The sequence below is a fragment of the Rana temporaria genome, chromosome 9 (genome assembly GCF_905171775.1).
Source record: "Rana temporaria chromosome 9, aRanTem1.1, whole genome shotgun sequence".
NCBI classification, from domain to species: domain Eukaryota; kingdom Metazoa; phylum Chordata; class Amphibia; order Anura; family Ranidae; genus Rana; species Rana temporaria.
In genome coordinates, this window is record NC_053497.1 from 34,466,646 (window position 1) to 34,487,790 (window position 21,145).

The following is a 21,145-nucleotide window of genomic DNA, read 5'->3' on the forward strand; positions in this document are numbered from 1 at the left end:
ATAGAAAATAAATACTATACTTATTTATATGATTGTCAGCTCTGGCTTGTGGTCATAATGTGATATTTTCTTAATTCACACATTCGACCCGGAGAGAAAGCAACCGAATGACATTTGATTTTGCCCCATTTGCACAGAATGATTGTACATGCAGATACACAGGATGAATAGCTTTACAAGATGTGTATAACTACATGCCTATGTGCTTTGTTCCCTACACTGTTTTATTAAAAAAAACTGTTTGACTCTTGCATTTACGGAACATTATATAAGCTTGCTAGTAGTGACTGTAAAATACAAAAATTTTTCTCATTTGCAATGTCCTCAAGACAGAAAATAAACATCAGTGGGCAACACATGGGAGGACAAAGTCCCACATTTTACAAGTAAAATAGTATATAGATTAAGATTCAAAAAAAGAAAAACTTTCAGGGGTTGCCCACCACTGACTGCACTAAAGAGACCAATAGTCACCTGGCAATATATACAGACAAATAAATATCTTCCTCTGGATTTTCCATGCAATCCCCTGGTCCCCACAATGATGTGGACATAGAACAGCCCCCTGCAGGAAGTCTTTGGTTCTCCTAGGAGTGGACGGATTTATTGCTGGGAGGGGACACAGTAGTTCTGTGGGGACAGGACAAATCCACGGGGACAGATACACTCGTATGCGCCATCGGTGTTACGGCACTGCCCGTTCAGGCACAACAGAGAAAGATCCTCAGCTTCATCGCATTCATTTATATCTAGAGAAAGACACAGAGTATTAATAATAGACATATTCAATACATGTAAAGTCCGTACAGTGTTGCTAACCTACCAGATTGAAATTTACTGACACGACACCCAAAATTTACTGTCACCGCCAAGTTTTTACTGGCATTTCCAAAATGTACAAAAAAAAACAGTTTTAAGTGCAAATTTCAGTATTTAAGCTACAAATAAAAAAAATTAGCAGATTGGTTTGCGCAAAATTTATAGCGTTTACAAATAGGGGATAGTTTTATGGCATTTTTATTAATATTTTTTTTTTTACTACTAATGGCGGCGATCAGCGATTTTTTTCATGACTGCGACATTATGGCGGACACATCGGACACTTTTGACACATTTTTGGCACCATTGTAATTTTCACAGCGAAAAGTGCTATAAAAATGCACTGGTTACTGTGAAAATGACAATGGCAGTGAAGGGGTTAACCACTAGGGGCGCTGTAGGGGTTAAGTGTGACCTCATGTGTGTTTCTTACTGCAGGGGGGCAGGGCTGGACGTGTGATGTCAGTGATCGTCGTTCCCTATATCAGGGAACAGACGATCACTGACACTGCCACAGAGAAGAACGGGGAAGGTGTGTTTACACTCACCTCTCCCCGTTCTTCAGCTCCTGTGACCCAATCGCGATCGGGTCCGCAGGTCCCGCGGGCGCGGTCACGGAGCTTCGGACCATGGCTGGGTTTTTAAAGAGGACGTGTATATATACGTCCATGTGGCCAGCCGTGCCATTTTGCCGACGTATATAGTCGTGCGGCGGTCCTTAAGTGGTTAAAGCAAAAGGCATATTTCTTATTTTATTTTCAATATATTAAGTAAATGACTCAGGGACAGGACTCAGGAGGGCAGGAAATTAGAATGGACAAGCACACACACACACGTGAAATTGAGCCTTGTGCAGCAGCACAAATCACCAATACATCCTGTAGTCACACTGACAGTCTCTCTACATGCCAGGTGGTCTCTTCTGTCCCCTTCAATCCAAAAAGCACTAACAGTCCCACTCTCGGCTTGCCTTGCTCCCGTCCCGCAGACCTGCATACGAGGCTCTGGCCGCTCCACTCGACTCCTTGTACCATGACATCACTCGACACACTTAGGCCTCGTACACACGGGCAAACATGTCCAATGAAAACGGTCCGCGGACCGTTTTCATCGGACATGTCCGCTCAGAGATTTTGGTCTGATGGTTGTACACACCATCAGACCAAAATCCCCGCGGACAGAGAACGCGGTGACGTATACGACACCGACCTTCTCTGACGCGGAAGTTCAATGCTTCCACGCATGCGTCGAATCACTTAGACGCATGCGTGGGATTTCGGGCGAGCGGACATGTCCGATGAGTCGTACTGACCATCGGACATGTGCGACGGACAGGCTCCCAGCGGACAAGTTTCTTAGCATGCTAAGAAACTTTTGTCCGCTGGAAACCTGTCCGCTAGGCCGGAAAACGGTCCGGTCGGCCCTACACAAGACCGAACATGTCCGCGGAAACTGGTCTGCGGACCAGTTTCAGCGGACATGTTCGGTCGTGTGTACAAGGCCTCAGGCACCACCTCCGCCAGACCAGATCCTTACCGGTACCACCCGAACACACCGTAGCAGGCACTTGGATGGTCTTGGCCGGCTCCGGACCTGAGGTGCCAGATCTCTTTTTACTGGCAACCCTTTCCTCGTAATGGCATTTACTGGCAGGAGAAAGGTGCCCGTTTTTTACTGGCTGACAGTAAAAATACTGACGGTTGGCAACACTGAGCCTGTATCACCATAATTTCCTCAACTCAACTGTTTAAATGGAAAGTCTGCTTTGTGTACAAATCACGTATGCCAGTAAATATGAAAAGGGGGCACTGAGCTAGAGCAAGGGTCTCCAAACTTTCTAAACAAAGAGCCAGTGTACTGGTACTTTTTTTAGTCAAGGCACACTTCAAAATCCTGTAAAATCTTGAGGCACCCCATTCTAAAATGTAAAAATCTAAACTAATAGTTTTACATAATGCAGCAACATCAACTCACGTAGGACACCCACATAGGTGTGCGCAGCCTATTGCATTAGGATGTGCACCCCAAAGCTCAAACACACCTGTATACATACACACACTCTAAATAAATGTAAAAATGTTGTAGGGCAGTGTCAGTAGAGCAGTGGTTGTTTTTAGACTTGTGTGGTCCGAATTTCAGAATTAGAATCATACCGAATTTAAACAAATCCGAAATAACGAAAGTAGAATTAGAATGAAATTCAAATTCAAATTGTTTTTTGAATACTTTCGAATTCGAATAGTTTTCAAATTCGAATAGTTTTCAAATTCGAATAGTTTTCAAATTCGAATAGTTTTCCCATTTCCAAAAACAAAAAAATAGAATAGAAAATAAAGGAATAGAATAGAAATATATATATTTATATTCTATTATTTTGTTTTCTATTCTATTTTATTCTTTTTGGAAATTGGAAAACTGTTCGAATTCAAAAACTATTAGAAATTGATTTGAAAACTTTTCGAATTCAAAAAACTATTCGCAATCGATTCGAAAACGAATCCCGAAAACTAATTAAACGAATGAAACAAATGAAATTAAATTAATTTATGTAAATAACAAATTTGAAACGAAACAAAACAATTGTTTTCGTTCTGCACATGTCTAGTAGTTTTTTACTTTTGTTATTTTTTTTTGTTACAATTTTATTTGGGTGAAATATTATCAGGGTGAATCTGCACTGCTCAGCGTGATTAGGGTGTGCCCAGGCATACCTGGCACACCCCCTGCGCACGCCTATGGACACCCAACATTAGAGGTGATTTATTCTTACAAAGCAAATTCACCTTTGCTCCCTGGTACTGACTAGTATTCTGGCGTTTCTCAGTTTTTATCTCTTGCTGAGCTAATGTGATCCCAATGCTGATGGAGAGAGGTTGGGAAAGGGACAAACAAGGATGCAGGCACCAACGTACTCCTTATAAACCAATGACATCATCAGTTGTCGGGATACCAGTGACTGTCCCAATAAAACCTGTGGCTTTGTGCAACAAAAAACACAGGCTTGCTCTACTCACTGGTCCGTTTTTAAGTAATTTGGGGCAATTTTTAGGCATTTTGCCAAGGCACCCTTGGAGAACCCAGAAGACATCCCAGGGTGCCACAACACCCTGGTTGAAAAAGGCTGCTTTGGACTTTAAGGGAACCAGACTGTGGTCAGTGGGAGTAGAAAATATCCCAGCATCAATGGGCATAAAAAATGTTTCAGGCTTGGTGGTCATGGGGAGCTAAAAGATTATCTCATCATTGGTATTGGTGGGAGGAAGTGTGTCCCATATTTGGCATCAATTATGTCCCACTGTTGGTGCCAGTAGGAGCAAAACTCCCCAGTATCAGTGGAAGGAATAGTGCCCCATGGTTGGACAAAGGCTAGCAAAAGGCCAACATTTAGAGACCACCAAACTAGAAGAAAATAGCAAAGTTGACTAAAAAGGGGAGGTAAGATATTCTGTCAAAGGAGTGGTCAGCAGTCTCTCTAAGCACAGGATCCTCTTATGTGTATAGAGAAACTTGGCTGCTGGAATCACCCAAACTAGACTGTAACTGCCAGTCATGCACTGTCATGAACGTCCTGCTCGCTTCCGTGGGCATATGCCTGCGCGCATGCGCGGGCGCGCATCTGTGCGCATGCGTGGAACACGGCCGTTGCCCGCATCTGTGCGCATGCGCGCACGTTAGGCGCACGTCATACGCAGCGTCCTGCTGCCTATAAAAGACACTGCCTGAATGGGGCATATTGCGGCTTGATCTGCATGTGTTCCTGTGTTCTTGTTTTGCATCCTGCATTCTGCATCCTGACCCAGTGTATGACCCGGCTTGCTGACTCCGTTACCTTCTCCAACCCTGACCCCGGCTTGCCGACACTGCCTGTCTCCTGCCTGATTACCCGTTACCTGAACCTGGCTTGGACTCCGACTATTCTTCTGCCTACTGTTCATGCTGATCCCTTCCAAGTGTACGACCCGGCTTGTCTGACTCTGCTAACTACGCCTGCCACTCTGCTGACCTGCACCTGCTGTCTGCATCCTCTACCCTGCGACCTGCATCACCTGCTCCCTATCCGGCAGTTCCAGCTTCCTCTGCAGCTACACCAGATCTGGCACCCTTACTTCACCGTGCTCAGAGACCTCTGTCCCCATTCCAGCGGTCTCTAAGCCGGGGCTGTACGGGAGGTCTTCCTCCACGCTTCAGGCTCACACTCAGGTACGTAACAGTATCAAGCCGCCATGTCTGAGCCTGAAGGAGGGACCTCACCGATAGACTATGTCTTGCAACATCTTTCAGCCCTCACTCAAGTTGTGAACTCTCTCCAGGATCGGCGTGTCCAGGAAGATAAACAGACACAGACCCAGGCTACCCATGCAGACTTATCACCAGTGATGCCACTCCCTGAACCCAGGGTTCCTCTCCCTGAGAAGTTTTCTGGGATCCGAAGTGAATTCCGGGCGTTTCGCAACGCATGTGAACTATACTTTTCGCTGCTACCGCGGACCTTCTCTTCTGAAGTTACCAGAGTGGGTTTCGTTATCGCCCTGCTGCAAGGGGAACCCCAGGCTTGGGCTCACCATTTACTTGAAGTTCGCCATGAAGCTCTGGACTCCCTGTCATCCTTCTTCGGTGCAATGGCCCGACTCTACGATGACCCTCAGCGAACTTCCACTGCCGAGGCTGCCCTACACGCGCTCCAGCAAGGCCATCGAGCCGTCGAAGACTATGTAACTGACTTCAGACGTTGAAGCGCGGATACTCAGTGGAATGAGGCAGCACTTCGGCATCAGTTCCGTCTTGGTCTCTCCGAGAGCCTGAAAGATGAATTAGCCCGAGTCGGTGTTCCTGATGCCTTGGAGTCTTTAATTTCCCTGTCCATCCAGATAGACCGACGACTACGGGAACGCAAAGCTGAACAGTCAACTCCGCAACTCCGCCCGGCGTGGATGCTTCCCCGGATACCAGCTCCTGTCTACCCTGCCAGTGATAATACAGTTCCGGGAAGACTATCACCCTCTCACCAGACTGCTGCTACCACCCATCCCGGGCAGCTTGGACTGATTAAACATTCCTTATCCGCCAGAGAACGACTTCGCCGGCAGCAGAATTGTCTGTGCATGTACTGCGGAAGGGCTGGTCATTATGTTTCCACGTGTCCTGTTAAGTTGCGTAAGACTTTGGCTATATCCTCCCCCAGTTTTGCACCGACTCCTACCAAGGCCACCCATCTGGACTTACCTATTCTGCTCCAATTACCTGAAAGAACTATACCAGTTACCGCAATAGTAGACTCAGGGGCATGTAGTTGTTTTATTGATTTAGACTTTGCAGCTCAACAACACATCCCACTTCAACCCAAGACCCGGGGTCTTTCCATCTTCCTGGCGGATGGGTCCCAAATCAAGTCTGGAGTAGTAACTCAAGAAACCCCCTTTTTGCCTGTCATCACCTCTACGGGTCATAAGGAACTTTTATGTTTGGATGCCATCGCTTCTCCCATGTTTCCAGTCATTTTGGGCCTACCCTGGCTCCAGGCACACAATCCTCAGATTGATTGGGAAACCGGACAAGTTAAATTTCAGTCTCCCTACTGCCAGCAGCACTGCAAGCCCTTGTGTCCTAGCACCACTGGCCCCTTACTATGCCTGGAACCAGACCCAGAGATACGTGCTGCAGTACCTCAGCAATACCATGAATTTTTGGACGTTTTTAGCAAGAGAGGAGCTGAAGTCCTGCCGCCCCATCGTCCGTACGATTGCCTAACCGAACTTCTGCCCGGTGCTGAAATTCCGTTCGGACGGATTTTCCCTTTGTCGGAGCGGGAACTAGAGGTGCTGAAAGAATACGTTGATGAGAACTTAAAGAGGGGTTTCATCCGCCCTTCTACTTCCCCAGCAGGGGCAGGGATCTTTTTTGTAGAAAAGAAGGACCATTCCCTCCGACCCTGTGTGGACTACAGGGAATTAAATAAAATTACGGTTAAAAACCGGTACCCCCTACCCTTGGTTCCCAAACTTTTCCAGAGACTCAGGACTTCCTCTGTGTTTACCAAGTTAGATCTGCGGGGGGCATACAACCTGGTTCGCATCCGCTCAGGGGATGAGTGGAAGACGGCCTTTCGTACCAGGTTTGGCCATTACGAATATTTAGTAATGCCTTTTGGCTTGTGCAACGCCCCTGCAACGTTTCAGCACCTCGTTAATGATGTTTTCAGAGACTGTCTAGACATTTACGTAGTTGTTTATCTAGATGATATTTTGATTTTCTCCTCTTCCATTGAGCAGCACCGAAGACACGTCAAGAATGTACTCTGTCGTCTCCGTCAACATGGACTCTATGCAAAACCGGAGAAATGCGAGTTTGAGCAACAGAGCATCCAGTTCCTCGGCCTAGTAATCTCGACAGAGGGGTTCAAGATGGACCCACAGAAGGTTTCAGCCATTCTGGATTGGCCTGCACCTTCAGATAAGAAAGGGGTGCAACGTTTTGTGGGCTTCGCTAATTTTTATCGAAGGTTCATTAAGGGATTTTCCGCTATTATTTCTCCAATCACTCAGTTAACGAAGCAACATGTTCGGTTCCGTTGGTCCCCCGAGGCACAGGCCGCCTTCACGAACCTAAAAGGACATTTCACAACTGCTCCCATTCTGAGTCACCCCGACCCGACCCTACCCTACTTACTCGAGGTAGACGCCTCAGAAACAGCAGTGGGAGCTGTCATCTCCCAACGCCAGGGTCTCAAGGACTTGATACACCCAATAGCTTTCTTCTCCCGTAAACTTACACCATCCGAAAGGAACTATGATGTGGGGGATCGGGAGCTCCTGGCCATTAAAACTGCCCTTGAAGAGTGGAGATACCTGTTGGAGGGGGCAGCACACCCCATACTCATCTACACAGACCATAAAAACCTGGAGTACTTGAGAGCGGCGAAACGTCTAAGACCACGCCAGGCACGATGGGCGTTATTTTTCTCTAGGTTTTCATTCCATATTACTTATCGACCAGGTTCCAAGAACACCAAACCAGATGCCCTGTCCCGCATGTTTGATGATCCGAAAGAAGTGTCAGCACCAGATACCATACTATCAGAAGGTAACTTCTTATTATTACAAACTAGCCTGATGTCTAACCTGAAACAAGCCTCTGTAGGAGTGTCTGAACCCCCTGGAACCACTCTTGTTCCCAAAGAGGGATTACTGTGGAAGAACGACAGGATCTTTGTGCCGGAGGAAGTTCGAGCCACGGTGTTAAACCTATGTCACGACCATCCCTTGGCAGGCCATTTCGGGATGCATAAGACTTTAGAACTGATCCAACGCACATTTTGGTGGCCGGATCTTGAAAAGAACTGTAGGGATTATGTCAGTTCATGTACCATCTGTACCCGAAGCAAGACCACCAGAGGCAAGGCCTGGGGCCTGCTCAGGCCTTTACCAATTCCCGACCGTCCCTGGAAAATGATTGCTATGGACTTCATAGTAGAACTTCCCCCGTCAGAAGGCTGCTCAGCCATTTTTGTAGTAGTTGACCGACTATATAAGATGGCTCATTTCATCCCGTTGAAAGGCACGCCCTCTGCCATGGAGACCGCTCAGGTCTTTATTAAGGAGATCGTAAGGCTTCATGGGGTCCCCGCGGATATTGTATCAGACAGAGGGGTGCAGTTCACTTCCCGTTTCTGGAAGGCGTTATGCAAAGTTCTGAAGATTGAACTGTCTATGTCCTCAGCTTACCACCCCCAGACCAATGGGCAAACCGAGAGGACTAACCAGACCCTCGAGCAATACATCCGATGCTTCACCTCTTTTGTTCAAGACGACTGGGTAGCATTGCTACCCTTGGCAGAATTTGCTTTCAATAATGCCAGTCATTCAGCCACGGGCCAGTCCCCGTTTTTTGCCAACCATGGGTTCCACCCGACTTTTCTACCCGACCTTGTCTCGGATACAACAGTCCCGGCAGTCCAAGATACCGTTGATTTCCTTACCCGTAACAATAGGATCCTACAGGAAGCTCTGACCAAAGCGCAAGCAGCCAGTAAAAAGATGTTCGATAGGAAGAAAAGAGGAGAACTAAGCCTACAGCAAGGCGATCAAGTATGGCTATCCACCACCAACCTTAAGATGGCTTGTCCGACAAGGAAACTGGCACCCAAGTTTATCGGTCCTTTCCCGGTGAAACGGAAGCTAAACGAGGTCTCCTATGAACTTGCCCTACCTGAGTCAATGAAGGTTCACCCGGTATTCCATGTGTCCTTATTGAAGCCAGCGGTACCTGATCCTTTCCCAGACAGGGGATCAGGACCACCTGAACCTGTAGTCATTGATGGCAATGAGGAGTTCGAGGTGGAGGCAGTCTTGAATTGCAGAAGAAGGGGAAACCAGCTTCAATTCCTGATTAAATGGAAGGGGTACGGTCCAGAGGAGAACTCCTGGGAACCCCAACGGAACATTCACGCCCAAGAATTAATCCAGGCATTTTTTCAAAGTCATCCCCAGAAGAGAGCCCTCTTTGGCACCCGGAGGTTGCCCTTAAGGGGGGGGCACTGTCATGAACGTCCTGCTCGCTTCCGTGGGCATATGCCTGCGCGCATGCGCGGGCGCGCATCTGTGCGCATGCGTGGAACACGGCCGTTGCCCGCATCTGTGCGCATGCGCGCACGTTAGGCGCACGTCATACGCAGCGTCCTGCTGCCTATAAAAGACACTGCCTGAATGGGGCATATTGCGGCTTGATCTGCATGTGTTCCTGTGTTCTTGTTTTGCATCCTGCATTCTGCATCCTGACCCAGTGTATGACCCGGCTTGCTGACTCCGTTACCTTCTCCAACCCTGACCCCGGCTTGCCGACACTGCCTGTCTCCTGCCTGATTACCCGTTACCTGAACCTGGCTTGGACTCCGACTATTCTTCTGCCTACTGTTCATGCTGATCCCTTCCAAGTGTACGACCCGGCTTGTCTGACTCTGCTAACTACGCCTGCCACTCTGCTGACCTGCACCTGCTGTCTGCATCCTCTACCCTGCGACCTGCATCACCTGCTCCCTATCTGGCAGTTCCAGCTTCCTCTGCAGCTACACCAGATCTGGCACCCTTACTTCACCGTGCTCAGAGACCTCTGTCCCCATTCCAGCGGTCTCTAAGCCGGGGCTGTACGGGAGGTCTTCCTCCACGCTTCAGGCTCACACTCAGGTACGTAACATGCACAATGGATGCCAAACTGAAGTCATGTTCCTACAACACAGTATACACGCTCCAAATAGCTTCTACACTTCATTATTTCTATTCATCTGTAGAGACAGGGGCCCAGATTCACATACATCGGCGCATATATATGCCGCCGTAGCGTATCTCTTTTACGCTACGCCGACGCAGCGCAGAGAGGCAGGCAAGCATGGATTTCACAAAGCAAATGCTTCCAACGTTGTGCCGGCGAAACGTAAATTCGTAGGCGTAAGCCAGCCTAATTCAAAGTAGGTGGAAGTGGGCGTGATCCATTTAAATGAAGTGTGACCCCATGCAAATGATGGGCCAAACGAACGGCGCACGCGCTGTCCCGTGGACACATCCCAGTGTGCATGCTCAAAATCACGTCGGAAATACTCCCTAAGATACGTCGAATCACTGCCTACGACGTGAACGTAACCTACGCCCAGCCCTATTCACGTACTACGTAAACGACGTAAAATCCGACGGCTGTGTTCCCTGGTCCATACCTTTGCATAACTTGCACCTCCTATATGAGGAATAACTTCACGCCGGACGTACGACTTACGCAAACCGCGTATCTGATGCGTCGGGCGCAACTACGTTCGTGAATCGCCGTATTACCCTCATTTGCATATTGGAATCGAAATTCCCATATGCCTCCAGCGTAAATATGCGCCCAAGATACGCCGGCGTAGGCAAGTTATGTCAGTCGGAAGAAGCCTATTTTCAGGCGTATCTTGCTTTGTGGGCACAGCGCACAGATGCAACGGCACACATTTACACTTACACGGCGTATCTCGAGATACGTCGGCGTAAGTGCTACGTGAATCCGGGCCTAGGTGTCATAAAATAGCCATTACTTTACCAAAATATGAGCAATGATAGGGTGGAATTTGGGGAATTTGTAGAGGCGAGGTTTAGTAAAATGGGCATCACTTTATCAAAAATATGAGAATTGATGGGGTGAAATTTGTGAAAGTCTGAGAAAAGGCTTGAAAGTAAGATGCTATTCTATTATCCCAATTTCCAAACCCCAATAACACACATATAACATCTGCACCAAGTCTGCTGGAGTAACTTACCAATGCAGGCCATTCTTGTCATATCCAGCCTGTACCCATCGTAACAGTCACAGGTGTAGCCCTCAGGAACTCTGATACACCGACCATTTTCACAGCCATTGAGGATTCCACACTCCTCGGCTTGTAGTCCTTCAAATTGTTCATAACGGTCTAGGGGAGAGATAACATTTACCTGACTAGTTTGCAATCTTTCCTGTAAATTTAAAGGCCCACCAAGGTTCCACTTACCATCATATGCCTCTCTCAGGCCTGCTCTCCAGCTGTCTAAGTCACGTCCGCCAGGTCGCCATGGCTGAGGTCTGCGCCCATCTTCCAATCCTACCCTAGAAGTGGTAGGACTCCTAGGCCTGGAGCGAGGTGGAGATGGTTGCAGACGTGGGTCATATGGACTTTCTGGTCTTCGGAACGGTGGTCTTAGTTCATCTATACCAGAATCTGGATAGGAAATATCTGACTCAAAGTCTGGAGACTCGTAAGGAGGAAGGCTATACACTGGATCCCGAGGACCATAAGGTGGGGGACGTTGGCCAAATCCTACTCCAGGAGGTGCTGGGTAAGCTTCATATCCTGGTCTTACCACTCTAGGAGGGGGATTGGGGAATGAGTCAGCTCCATATGGGACACCATAGCCTGCTCCGTATTCTGACCCATATTCATAAGGGTCTACTGGAGGAGATCCTGGACTACCATATCCTGGAGATCTCAGAACGTTGCATAAGGCCTCGAAATCATCTGGCAAGAAAAAAGAGAAGAAAAAAAATCAAACTAAATTAGATGCACCATTTCTAGGGAACTTCAAAACATTGGCATTCATCCTTTAACTGCTAATGCCATAACATGTTCCTCATATTGGTATACTGCTTCTGCATATCCATGACTTACAATGTTTTTTTTTTTTTCTACTTTAGGTCCTGGTGGCCTCACTATTGCCTTGTTTCCACTGAGCGGAACGGTTTGGGTCGGTACAGCTTGGAATGGTCCGGCCTATTCAGGTGGGCATTTCCACTGCAAGTCGGACCGTCAGGGGCCATACAGGGTTTAGAAAAATGCCTAGCGTGTCCACCAATCAGTGAAATGTATTGTAGCTCCGCCCTACTTGAACCGTACCATTTTCTATGGACCCACATCTGAAGCAGGACCCAGAATGGTGCGGTATGGTTCGGTTGTATGGGCCGCTTTCATAATGGAAACACTGTACGTACTGTACCGAACCGTACCGAACCGATTCGCTCAGTTGAAACAAAGCATGTATACTTACCTGGCTCCATGGAAACTTGCGCATGCTCGAAATGACTTTGACGCATGCGCGGTAGCTTCCAAGGCATAGGTAGGATGAAGCAAGATGGTGGCGACGGCATCAAATGTGAAGAGCGCATGCTCGTCATAGTCGATGACATCGCTGCGTTCGTGCCATTCAAAAGAACGGCGGTTCTTTTGAATCGTACTCAGCCAGCTAGAGGATCTTAAGAAAAAATAGAAATCGCGCTACCTCAAACACCCTGCTTACTAGACACAGGCGTGTGCAAGTGGGTGATCTACAGTGATAAATATGAAGAAGGCGGCTGCTATGTTAGGAGCGACCTCTGATGGCCACTAGGGTGCAGCATGCAGCCACCTCAAAATCCCACACCAGTGATGGTGATAGTAATATACAAGTAAAAACAAAAAAAGATTGAAAGTATTAATAGTATAACAGACACTAGATCAAAAGGACATTGCCTAAATATGAACTTTGGCTATAGATGAGTCAATAGTCCAAAATATTTAACAGCAAAAAAGTCAGTTTAAACAGCAAATAATGTGTCCAACACCCGTGCATCTGTGTCACATTACAGATTGGTTGTAAATGTGTCCAAAGGAAAACGTGATATCTCCTCCACCAAACTTATAAATTGGCCTCTTACCGAATTCCCATGTTCCCTTATTATAGGGGATCAGAAACAGCATATAATAGGTCCCAATCTCACAGTTTCGGATATACGGTCCTGTTGGATCTTGTTCCTCAAGAAATTTTCAGCAGTAACATTGCCCACCATGTAAGAAACAGTGACAGCTCCACATAGTGCGTTAAATGTATAACAAATTTATTTAAAAAGTTAAAATTGCGCTGTCGTCACCCAAGAAGCTCCTGACGTTCCCCCAGTGGACGAGAGCCTGAGAGTTTTGTGTACCGGCCGGCACATTAGATTCAAGGCAAATCTTAAACTGCATAATTGTAAGTGCAATTTTTACTTTTTAAATACCATTTGTTATACATTTAACGCACTATGTGGAGCTCTCAGGCCCCGTACACACGACAGAGTTTCTCGGCAGAATTCACCGGATTCTGCCGAGAAACTCTGTCGTCTGTACAGTTTTGGCTCGATGGAGCCGCCGAGGAACTCGACGAGAAAATAGAGAACATGTTCTCTATTTTCTCGTTGTTCTATGGGAGAAGGCGGCCCGCCGAGCTCCTCGGCGGCTTCATCCCAAAACTCGACGAGGAACTCGACGTGCCAAGCACGTCGAGTTCCTCGGCCGTGTGTACGGGGCCTCACTGTTTCTTACATGGTGGGCAATGTTACTGCTGAAAATTTGAAAGTTTGGGAATTCGGTAAGAGGCCAATTTATAAGTTTGGTGGAGGCGGTATCACGTTTTCCTTTGGACACATTTACAACCAATCTGTAATGTGACACAGATGCACGGGTGTTGGACACATTGGGGTAGATTCAGAGAGCAATTACGCCGGCGTATCTATAGATACGCCACGTAATTGCTAAGTTGCGCCGCCGTATCTACTTTCTGTATTCAGAAAGCTAGATACGCCGACTTTAGCCTAAGATACGACTGGCATAAGTCTCTTACGCCGTCGTATCTTAGGGTGCAATCTGACGCTGGCCGCTAGGTGGCGCTCCCGTAGTTGTCAGTGTAGAGTATGCAAATTACATACTTGCGCCGATTCACGAACGTACGTGCGCCTGGCGGTAGTTTTTTTACGTCGTTTGCGTAAGTCGTTTTCGTCGGAACGTTGCTCCTGCTATTAGGAGGCACAGCCAATGTTAAGTATGGCCGTCGTTCCCACGTTGCGATTTGAAAATTTTACGTCGTTTGCGTAAGTCGTCCGTGACTGGCGCTGGACGCCATTTACGTTCATGTCGAAACCAATGACGTCCTTGCAACGTCATTTACCGCAATGCACGTCGGGAAATTTTAGGGACGGTGCATGCGCAGTACGTTCGGCGTGGGAACGCGCCTAATTTAAATGATCCACGCCCCCTACGGGATCATTTGAATTACGCACGCTTACGAGGGCCCCTTTTACGCTACGCCGCCGCAACTTTACAGGCAAGTGCTTTGTGAATCAAGCACTTGCCCGTAAAACTTGCAGTGGCGTAACGTAAATGTCATACGTTACGCCGCCGCAGTTTTGCGCGCCCCTACCTGAATCCACCCCATTATCTGCTGTTTAAACTGACTTTTTTGCTGTTAAATATTTTGGACTATTGACTCATCTATAGCCAAAGTTCATATTTAGGCAATGTTCTTTTGATCTAGTGTCTGTTATACTATTAATACTTTCAATCTTTTTTTGTTTTTACTTGTATATTACTATCACCATCACTGGTGTGGGATTTTGAGGTGGCTGCATGCTGCACCCTAGTGGCCATCAGAGGTCGCTCCTAACATAGCAGCTGCCTTCTTCATATTTATCACTGTAGATCAGTGGTCATCAACCCTGTCCTCAGGTCCCACTAACAGGCCAGGTTTGCAAGATAACTGAAATACATCACAGGTGATATCATTTGCTGCTCAGTGACTGCAGTATTCTAGACTGCATCTCCCCAAGGTAATACATAAAACCTGGCCTGTTAGTGGGTCCTGAGGACAGGGTTGATGACCACTGCTGTAGATCACCCACTTGCACACGCCTGTGTCTAGTAAGCAGGGTGTTTGAGGTAGCGCGATTTATATTTTTTCTTATGTTTATCTTTTGTATTTATTGTTTGCATGATAATCGCAGCACCTGGAGGGATTAGACTGACTACGTTACAGGTTTCTTTTCCCTTTTTTTTCATCTTTCTTGTATTTGTTTAGCGCAGTTTCTTTCCATTTTCCAGCTAGAGGATCTTGCCAGGAATATCGTCAGGAAAAACTATGTTTTTTTCCTGACGAGAATCCGGGCCGTGTGTACAGGGCTTAAGACTGGGATGCCATTAAAGTGGTTGTATAGGTGTTTTTTTAACGTTTACCTACAGGTAAGCCTATAATAATTACCTGTAGGTATAAAGAATATCTCCTAAACCTGTAAGGTTTAGGAGATATTCCCCCCGCAATGCAATACCCGGAAGACACGCCGAGGAAAGATGACATCTCCCTCAGCGTGGACCAGGTAAGTTCCTCTCACCTCGTTCCAAGGTAAGTATTTCATAATCAGCTAATATGCGGTGCATACTAGCTGATTATGGCTTTTGCTTTTCAGGTTTAAAAAAAAAAAAAATGACAGCGGGTATACTACCGCTTTAAAGTTCATGTGCATGTAAAGGCAGGCGTCCCAATACTTTTGGTAATATAGTGTATCTTACAATTTGTGTCTCTGAGAAAACATATTCTAACTCTTTTTAACGTCATTTTTCAAAAGCTGACATCTGAGTTTTGTATGCAATAAAGCTTTAAATGTATTTATATTTGCTAGTTTAGGTTTGCTTACAATAAGCAATTTAACGAGAAACATATTTTTGCTATTTAAAACCAAAGACGTATTGTCACAACATGTTATTATATAGTAATGTTAATAAATAATGAAGGTCAGGAAGAATAAAATAAAATAGTTCTTGTTCTAGATTACAATAAAGAATTCGATAGACACATTTTTATTTTTTCAGATATTTGCATGAATTGCTTCTAATACCTTCTTGTTTTGTCATCCTTACCTGAGTCCCTTGCTGGGCACAGGGCACAGCTCATCCCCCAGGCTTCCCCATATAGACAGCAGCAATCAGTGTATGTAGTCTGTCTGTCCAGTAGGGGGCGCTTACACACCAAGTCGGCACCGACTGCTTGCCAGCACAATGCTATATTGTTATCTGAAAAGAAAACAGAATTAGTCTGGTACTGGTTGTTTACAGGAGATTTAAAAATCTGTAAAAACCTGCTGAATTAGGGCACAGTGCTTACCTATGGCTTGGCTGGTATTGGTGACACATCTCCTCTGGGAAGAATCGAGCACCAGTGGAGGGGTACATGTACAGAAATAAGATCCCACTGTGTTCACACAGATGCCTCCTTCACAGACATCCTCCTCCTGGCACTCATCATTATCTATTGAATGAAAAATACTTTTAGCACCACTTAGCATTCTTATTTCAGGTATCAATGTTTTAAAGGACATGTCTAGGGAACATTAAACTTCTAGTGCTATCCAGTAAACATTGACACTACATTAAAGACACAAGTTCCACCCAATTTACTTTCATCAGAATTTTAAAAAGGCCCCCTTGTGACGTCACCGACTGGTGCATGCTGGGTTGGTGATGTCACAAGGGGTGGGGCCACCAGGTGAAGTTGCCAGGTGGCCCTGCTCCTTACCTCTACAAAAACTGTCAAACAGCGGAACCTGCAGTAGGCGATCAGCCTTCATTGACAGCAGAGTTTTTTTTTTTGTTCAGGTTCGGCGGTGGCGGCGGATCTACATTGGGGACATTGGCCCAGATTCACAGAAGAGATACGACAGCGTATCTCCTAAAAAAGCCGTCGTATCTCTGTGATCCGGCCGTCCTAACTATGCGACTGATTCATAGAATCAGTTACGCATAGATAGCCATAAGATCCGACAGGTGTAATTGACTTACACTGTCGGATCTTAGGATGCAATTCTATGCCGGTCGCTAGGTGGTGATTCCATTGCGGTCGGCGTAGAATATGCAAATGACTAGTTACGAAGATCGGCGCGTTCGTCGCAATCCCGTACGTCGTCGCTAGTCGTTTTTACCTGTCGCAAAGTTACACCTGCTTTAACATGGCTTATCTTTAGATCAGCCATGTTAAAGTATGGCCGTCGTTCCCGCGTCGAATTTCGATTTTTTTTTTGCGTAAGACGTCCGGGAATACGAAACGCCGTAACGCAAGTCGCATTTAAAAAAAAACGTCGGGGCCCCGTAATTTCACGCAATGCATGTCGGGAAATTTCCTAACGGAGCATGCGCAGAACGTTCGGCGCGGGAACGCGCCTAATTTAAATGGTGCCCGCCCCATTTGAATTAGGCGGGCTTGCGCCGAACACATTTACGCTACACCGCCGCAAGTTTACAGGTAAGAGCTTTGTGAATCGGGCACTTACGCTGTAAACCTGCGGCGGTGTAGCGTAAATGGGATACGTTACGCCGCCGCGGAGTAAGGTAATTGTCTGTGAATCTGGCCCATTGTTTTTTTAATAAGCTAATTGTCAAAAAACTGTCTATATTTATTTTTGACACTTTTTTGGGTGAATGGATAGCGTTACACCATACTCATTCACATGGGGGGGGGGGCGGGATCTGGGGCCCACAGACCCCCACAACCACAGCCCAGGGTTGTGGGGAAGAGACCCTTGTCCCCAACATGGCGACAAGGTGCTTTGGGGTGGAATGGAAGCACCCCCCATGTTGCAGGCATGTAGCCTGGTATGGTTCAGGAGGATAAGGGTCTGGTATGGAATCTTTTTTTGGGGGGGCACGCGTTTTTTTTTTTTTTTTTTTAGGTTAGGGTTTACCTTAAAATCCATCCCAGACCCGAAAGTCCCAGACCTCACGCAAGTCAATTTAAATGTAATTTGACTTGTTTTATTTTCTTTAGAAATTAAATTTTTGCTGCAGCATGTTCTATACATGCTACAGATGAGCCACTTTACAGGCAGACTGCTCCTTTAAAGACAATTGTTTTTAAGATTTGTTTTGCATTGATACATGTCCCCCAGGGCAGTAGCCAGACCCCCATATAATTTTTTGGCCAATTATATGCATATAAGCCTTCAAAATGGGGACTTTTGCCCTGACGGGTGCTCCCCAGGGGGGTGTTCGGCCCATCTCCCATCTATTCAGAATCAGACTTCTAAAGTAGGGTTAGTTCTTCATAATAAAATGTTTTAACATCAACGAGTGTGCATGGGGATGGGGAAGTAAATGGGAGTGAGAGAGTGCACAGGGCAGGGTGCAATATACTTTGGGCATAGGGAGGTCACCTGCAAGTGGAGATGGGGAAGTAAATGGGAGTGAGGGAGTGCACAGGGCAAGGTGCATTATACTTTGGGGATTGGGGGTGACCTAGAAGTGGGGATGGAAAGTAAATGGGAGTGCGGGAGTGCACAGGGCAGGGTGCCTCATACTTTGGGGCTGGGTGACCTGGAAGTGGGAATGGGAAGTAAATGCTCCAGAGAATTTAGAAGATCAGATGGGTACTGGTGATTTTAGTAGACTAAAATGTACTGAAGATTGTAGTTGACTAAAATACGACTAAATTTAAAATGGTATTTTAGTCAAAAGACTATGGGCCAGATCCACAGAGCAAGTACGCCGGCGTATCTACTGGAGTTCGCATAGTTTTCCGCGTCGGGTATGCAAATTAGCGATTTACGACGATCCACGAACGTACACGCGGCCGGCACATTTTCTAAAGTCGTCTGTAGTCGGCTTTTTCCAGCGTATAGTTAAAGCTGGTATTTTGCGGCGTATAGATAGACTTGCCATGTTAAGTATGGCCGTCGTTCCCGCGTCAAAATTTGAATTTTTTTTTTTGCGTAAGTCGTCCGTGATTAGGGATGGACGTAACTCACGTCTAAGTTAAAAAAATGACGTCGTTGCGACGTCATTTCGCACAAAGCACGGCGGGAAATTTCTGGACGACGCATGCGCAGTTCATTCGGCGCGGGGACGCGCTTCATTTAAATGAAACCCGCCCCCTGATCGCCGATTTGAATTCCGCCGCCAGAAATACACTACGCCTCCGTAACTTACGGCGCAAAATCGTTGAGGATTCGAAATTCCGCCAGGTAAGGTACGGCGGCGTAGCGTATCTCTGATACGCTGCGCGGATCCAATTCTCTCTGGATCTGGCCCTATGAGACTATATAGTCTATAGTAGAGGTAGACCGATTTTTCTCTGGTCGATGCCGATACTTAGAAATTGGGGCGGCCGATGTCCGATATATGATGCTGATTTTTGTGGCCGATGTTTTAGGCCGATTAAAAAAAAATTAAAAAATAACCTCACCCACTCCACTCCTTCCTGCTTACTCCTGTCACTCTAGCACACACTTGATGTCGGCTGGCTGGTGGCACCGATTGGCGGTGGCATTGACAGATGGCACTGATTGGCACTGACAGATGACACTGATTGGCACTGGCTGGTGGCACTGATTTGGGATGGCACTGGCAGGTTTCACACTAAGCCGAGTGTAACTGTAAAACTAACAGAGGAGAGAGAGAGGAGCTGTCAGCTCGATGTCGGGGGTGGGCAGGACCCAGCAGCTAAATAACACCAGCCAATGATTGGGCTGCTTTAGAAAGGGGGTGGGGCCACATACACCTAGTGGCATGCCCAGATACCATCTCATTGACTGGTGTAATATAGCTACTGGGTCCTGCCCACCCCGGCCGGGTCTCGCCCACCCCCGACATCGAGCTGACAGCTCCTCTCTCTCCTCTCTGTTACTTGTCAGTTTCACACTCAGCGCGGCACTTGATGCTGCCAGAGCCGCTGAGTGTGGAGAAGGGAGGAGAAACGGCGGTCAGTGTAAAATATCGGCCTAATTTTGATAATAATAATCGGCCGATGCCGATTTATCAAAAATGGCCAAATATTGGCCGATATATCGGTCTACCTCTAGTCTATAGACTTAGGCCCCGTTTCCGCGGATAAATCCTCTCGAGGATTTCAGCGGATTTCTCATGCGATGGAGTGTACTCACCATCGCATTGAAATCCGCGCCGAAATCCTCTGGCGATGACGTGTCGCGCCGTCGCCGCGATTATGACGCGGCGACGTGCGCGACGCTGTCATATAAGGAATTCCACGCATGCGTCGAATCATTACGACGCATGCGGGGGATCCCTTCGGACGGATGGATCCGGTGAGTCTATACAGACCAGCGGATCCATCCGTTGGGATGGATTCCAGCAGATGGATTTGTTTAGCATGTCAGCGAATATTCGATCTGCTGGAATCCATCCCAGGGGAGAAATATCCGTGGAAAAAGATCCGCTGGCGTGTACACACCATAGGATCTATCCGCTGAAACCCATTTGCTGGGATTTTTCAGCGGATGGATTCTATCGTGTGTATGGGGCCTAAAACTAAATTGAAATTTGACGTAAAAATTAACAGTGCTGGTGCCATGATGACCATCAAATCTAAGACTAATATAATCTTTTTACATGAACAAAAAAAATTGGTCTAAAAACTGAAATGTCACATGATCACAAAATAATAATAGACAGATTGAAAAGTAGATACATTCTACATTCCAAATTCTATAATACATAGGATGTATCCTTTCCATATCTCAAAGGAGACTCAGGGCACTCAGGTGAAGACCTGGGGCATGTACCTTGGGTTTAGCTAGGCCCCTGTTTTAATGAATGAATGAGTAACTTGTATAGCACTACAAATGCAAACTTAATCGCCTCAAGGATTAACTGCCACAATGATCGCCAACGTACTTATCATAATCAATATTAATAACAAGAACACACTAATAAAACTCACCGACACACTCCATGCGATGACCATCATAGTAATATCCATTAGGGCAGTAGCAGGCGAACAGTGGAGACTTGTTGAGACAGACCCCTCCTTTACATATTTCTGGACTAAATAGCTTGCATTCATCAACATCTGAGACAGAAATACAAGTATAAATTCTGTGCTATGAGACTTAACAGCCAAGATCAAAGGGTTAGTTCACAATTTTTAATGGAATACCTCCACACATGATGGTGTAATTGGCTCACAAAAATTGAAGTAAATTTTTAGGCAAAGCCTGTAATAAGAACTTCAGTTTTGGTCAAATGCACTCCAAAGGTTAAAAACCTTAG

At 46.6% G+C, this 21,145-nt stretch overlaps 1 protein-coding gene across 1 annotated transcript in view; it reads right to left on the reverse strand.

The window, feature by feature from the left end:
* Positions 1-213: 213 nt before the first annotated feature.
* Positions 214-21,145, reverse strand: part of LTBP4 (latent transforming growth factor beta binding protein 4) — a 272,071-nt gene continuing 251,139 nt past the window's right edge. Inside the window, exons 29-34 of the mRNA XM_040323145.1 lie at positions 20,817-20,945; positions 16,254-16,397; positions 16,010-16,162; positions 11,327-11,830; positions 11,099-11,248; positions 214-749 (exon numbers count right to left, since the gene is read on the reverse strand). Of these exons, the coding sequence (XP_040179079.1) occupies positions 604-749; positions 11,099-11,248; positions 11,327-11,830; positions 16,010-16,162; positions 16,254-16,397; positions 20,817-20,945 (1,226 nt within the window). The 3' untranslated portion in view covers positions 214-603. The remainder of the gene's footprint in view (positions 750-11,098; positions 11,249-11,326; positions 11,831-16,009; positions 16,163-16,253; positions 16,398-20,816; positions 20,946-21,145) is intronic.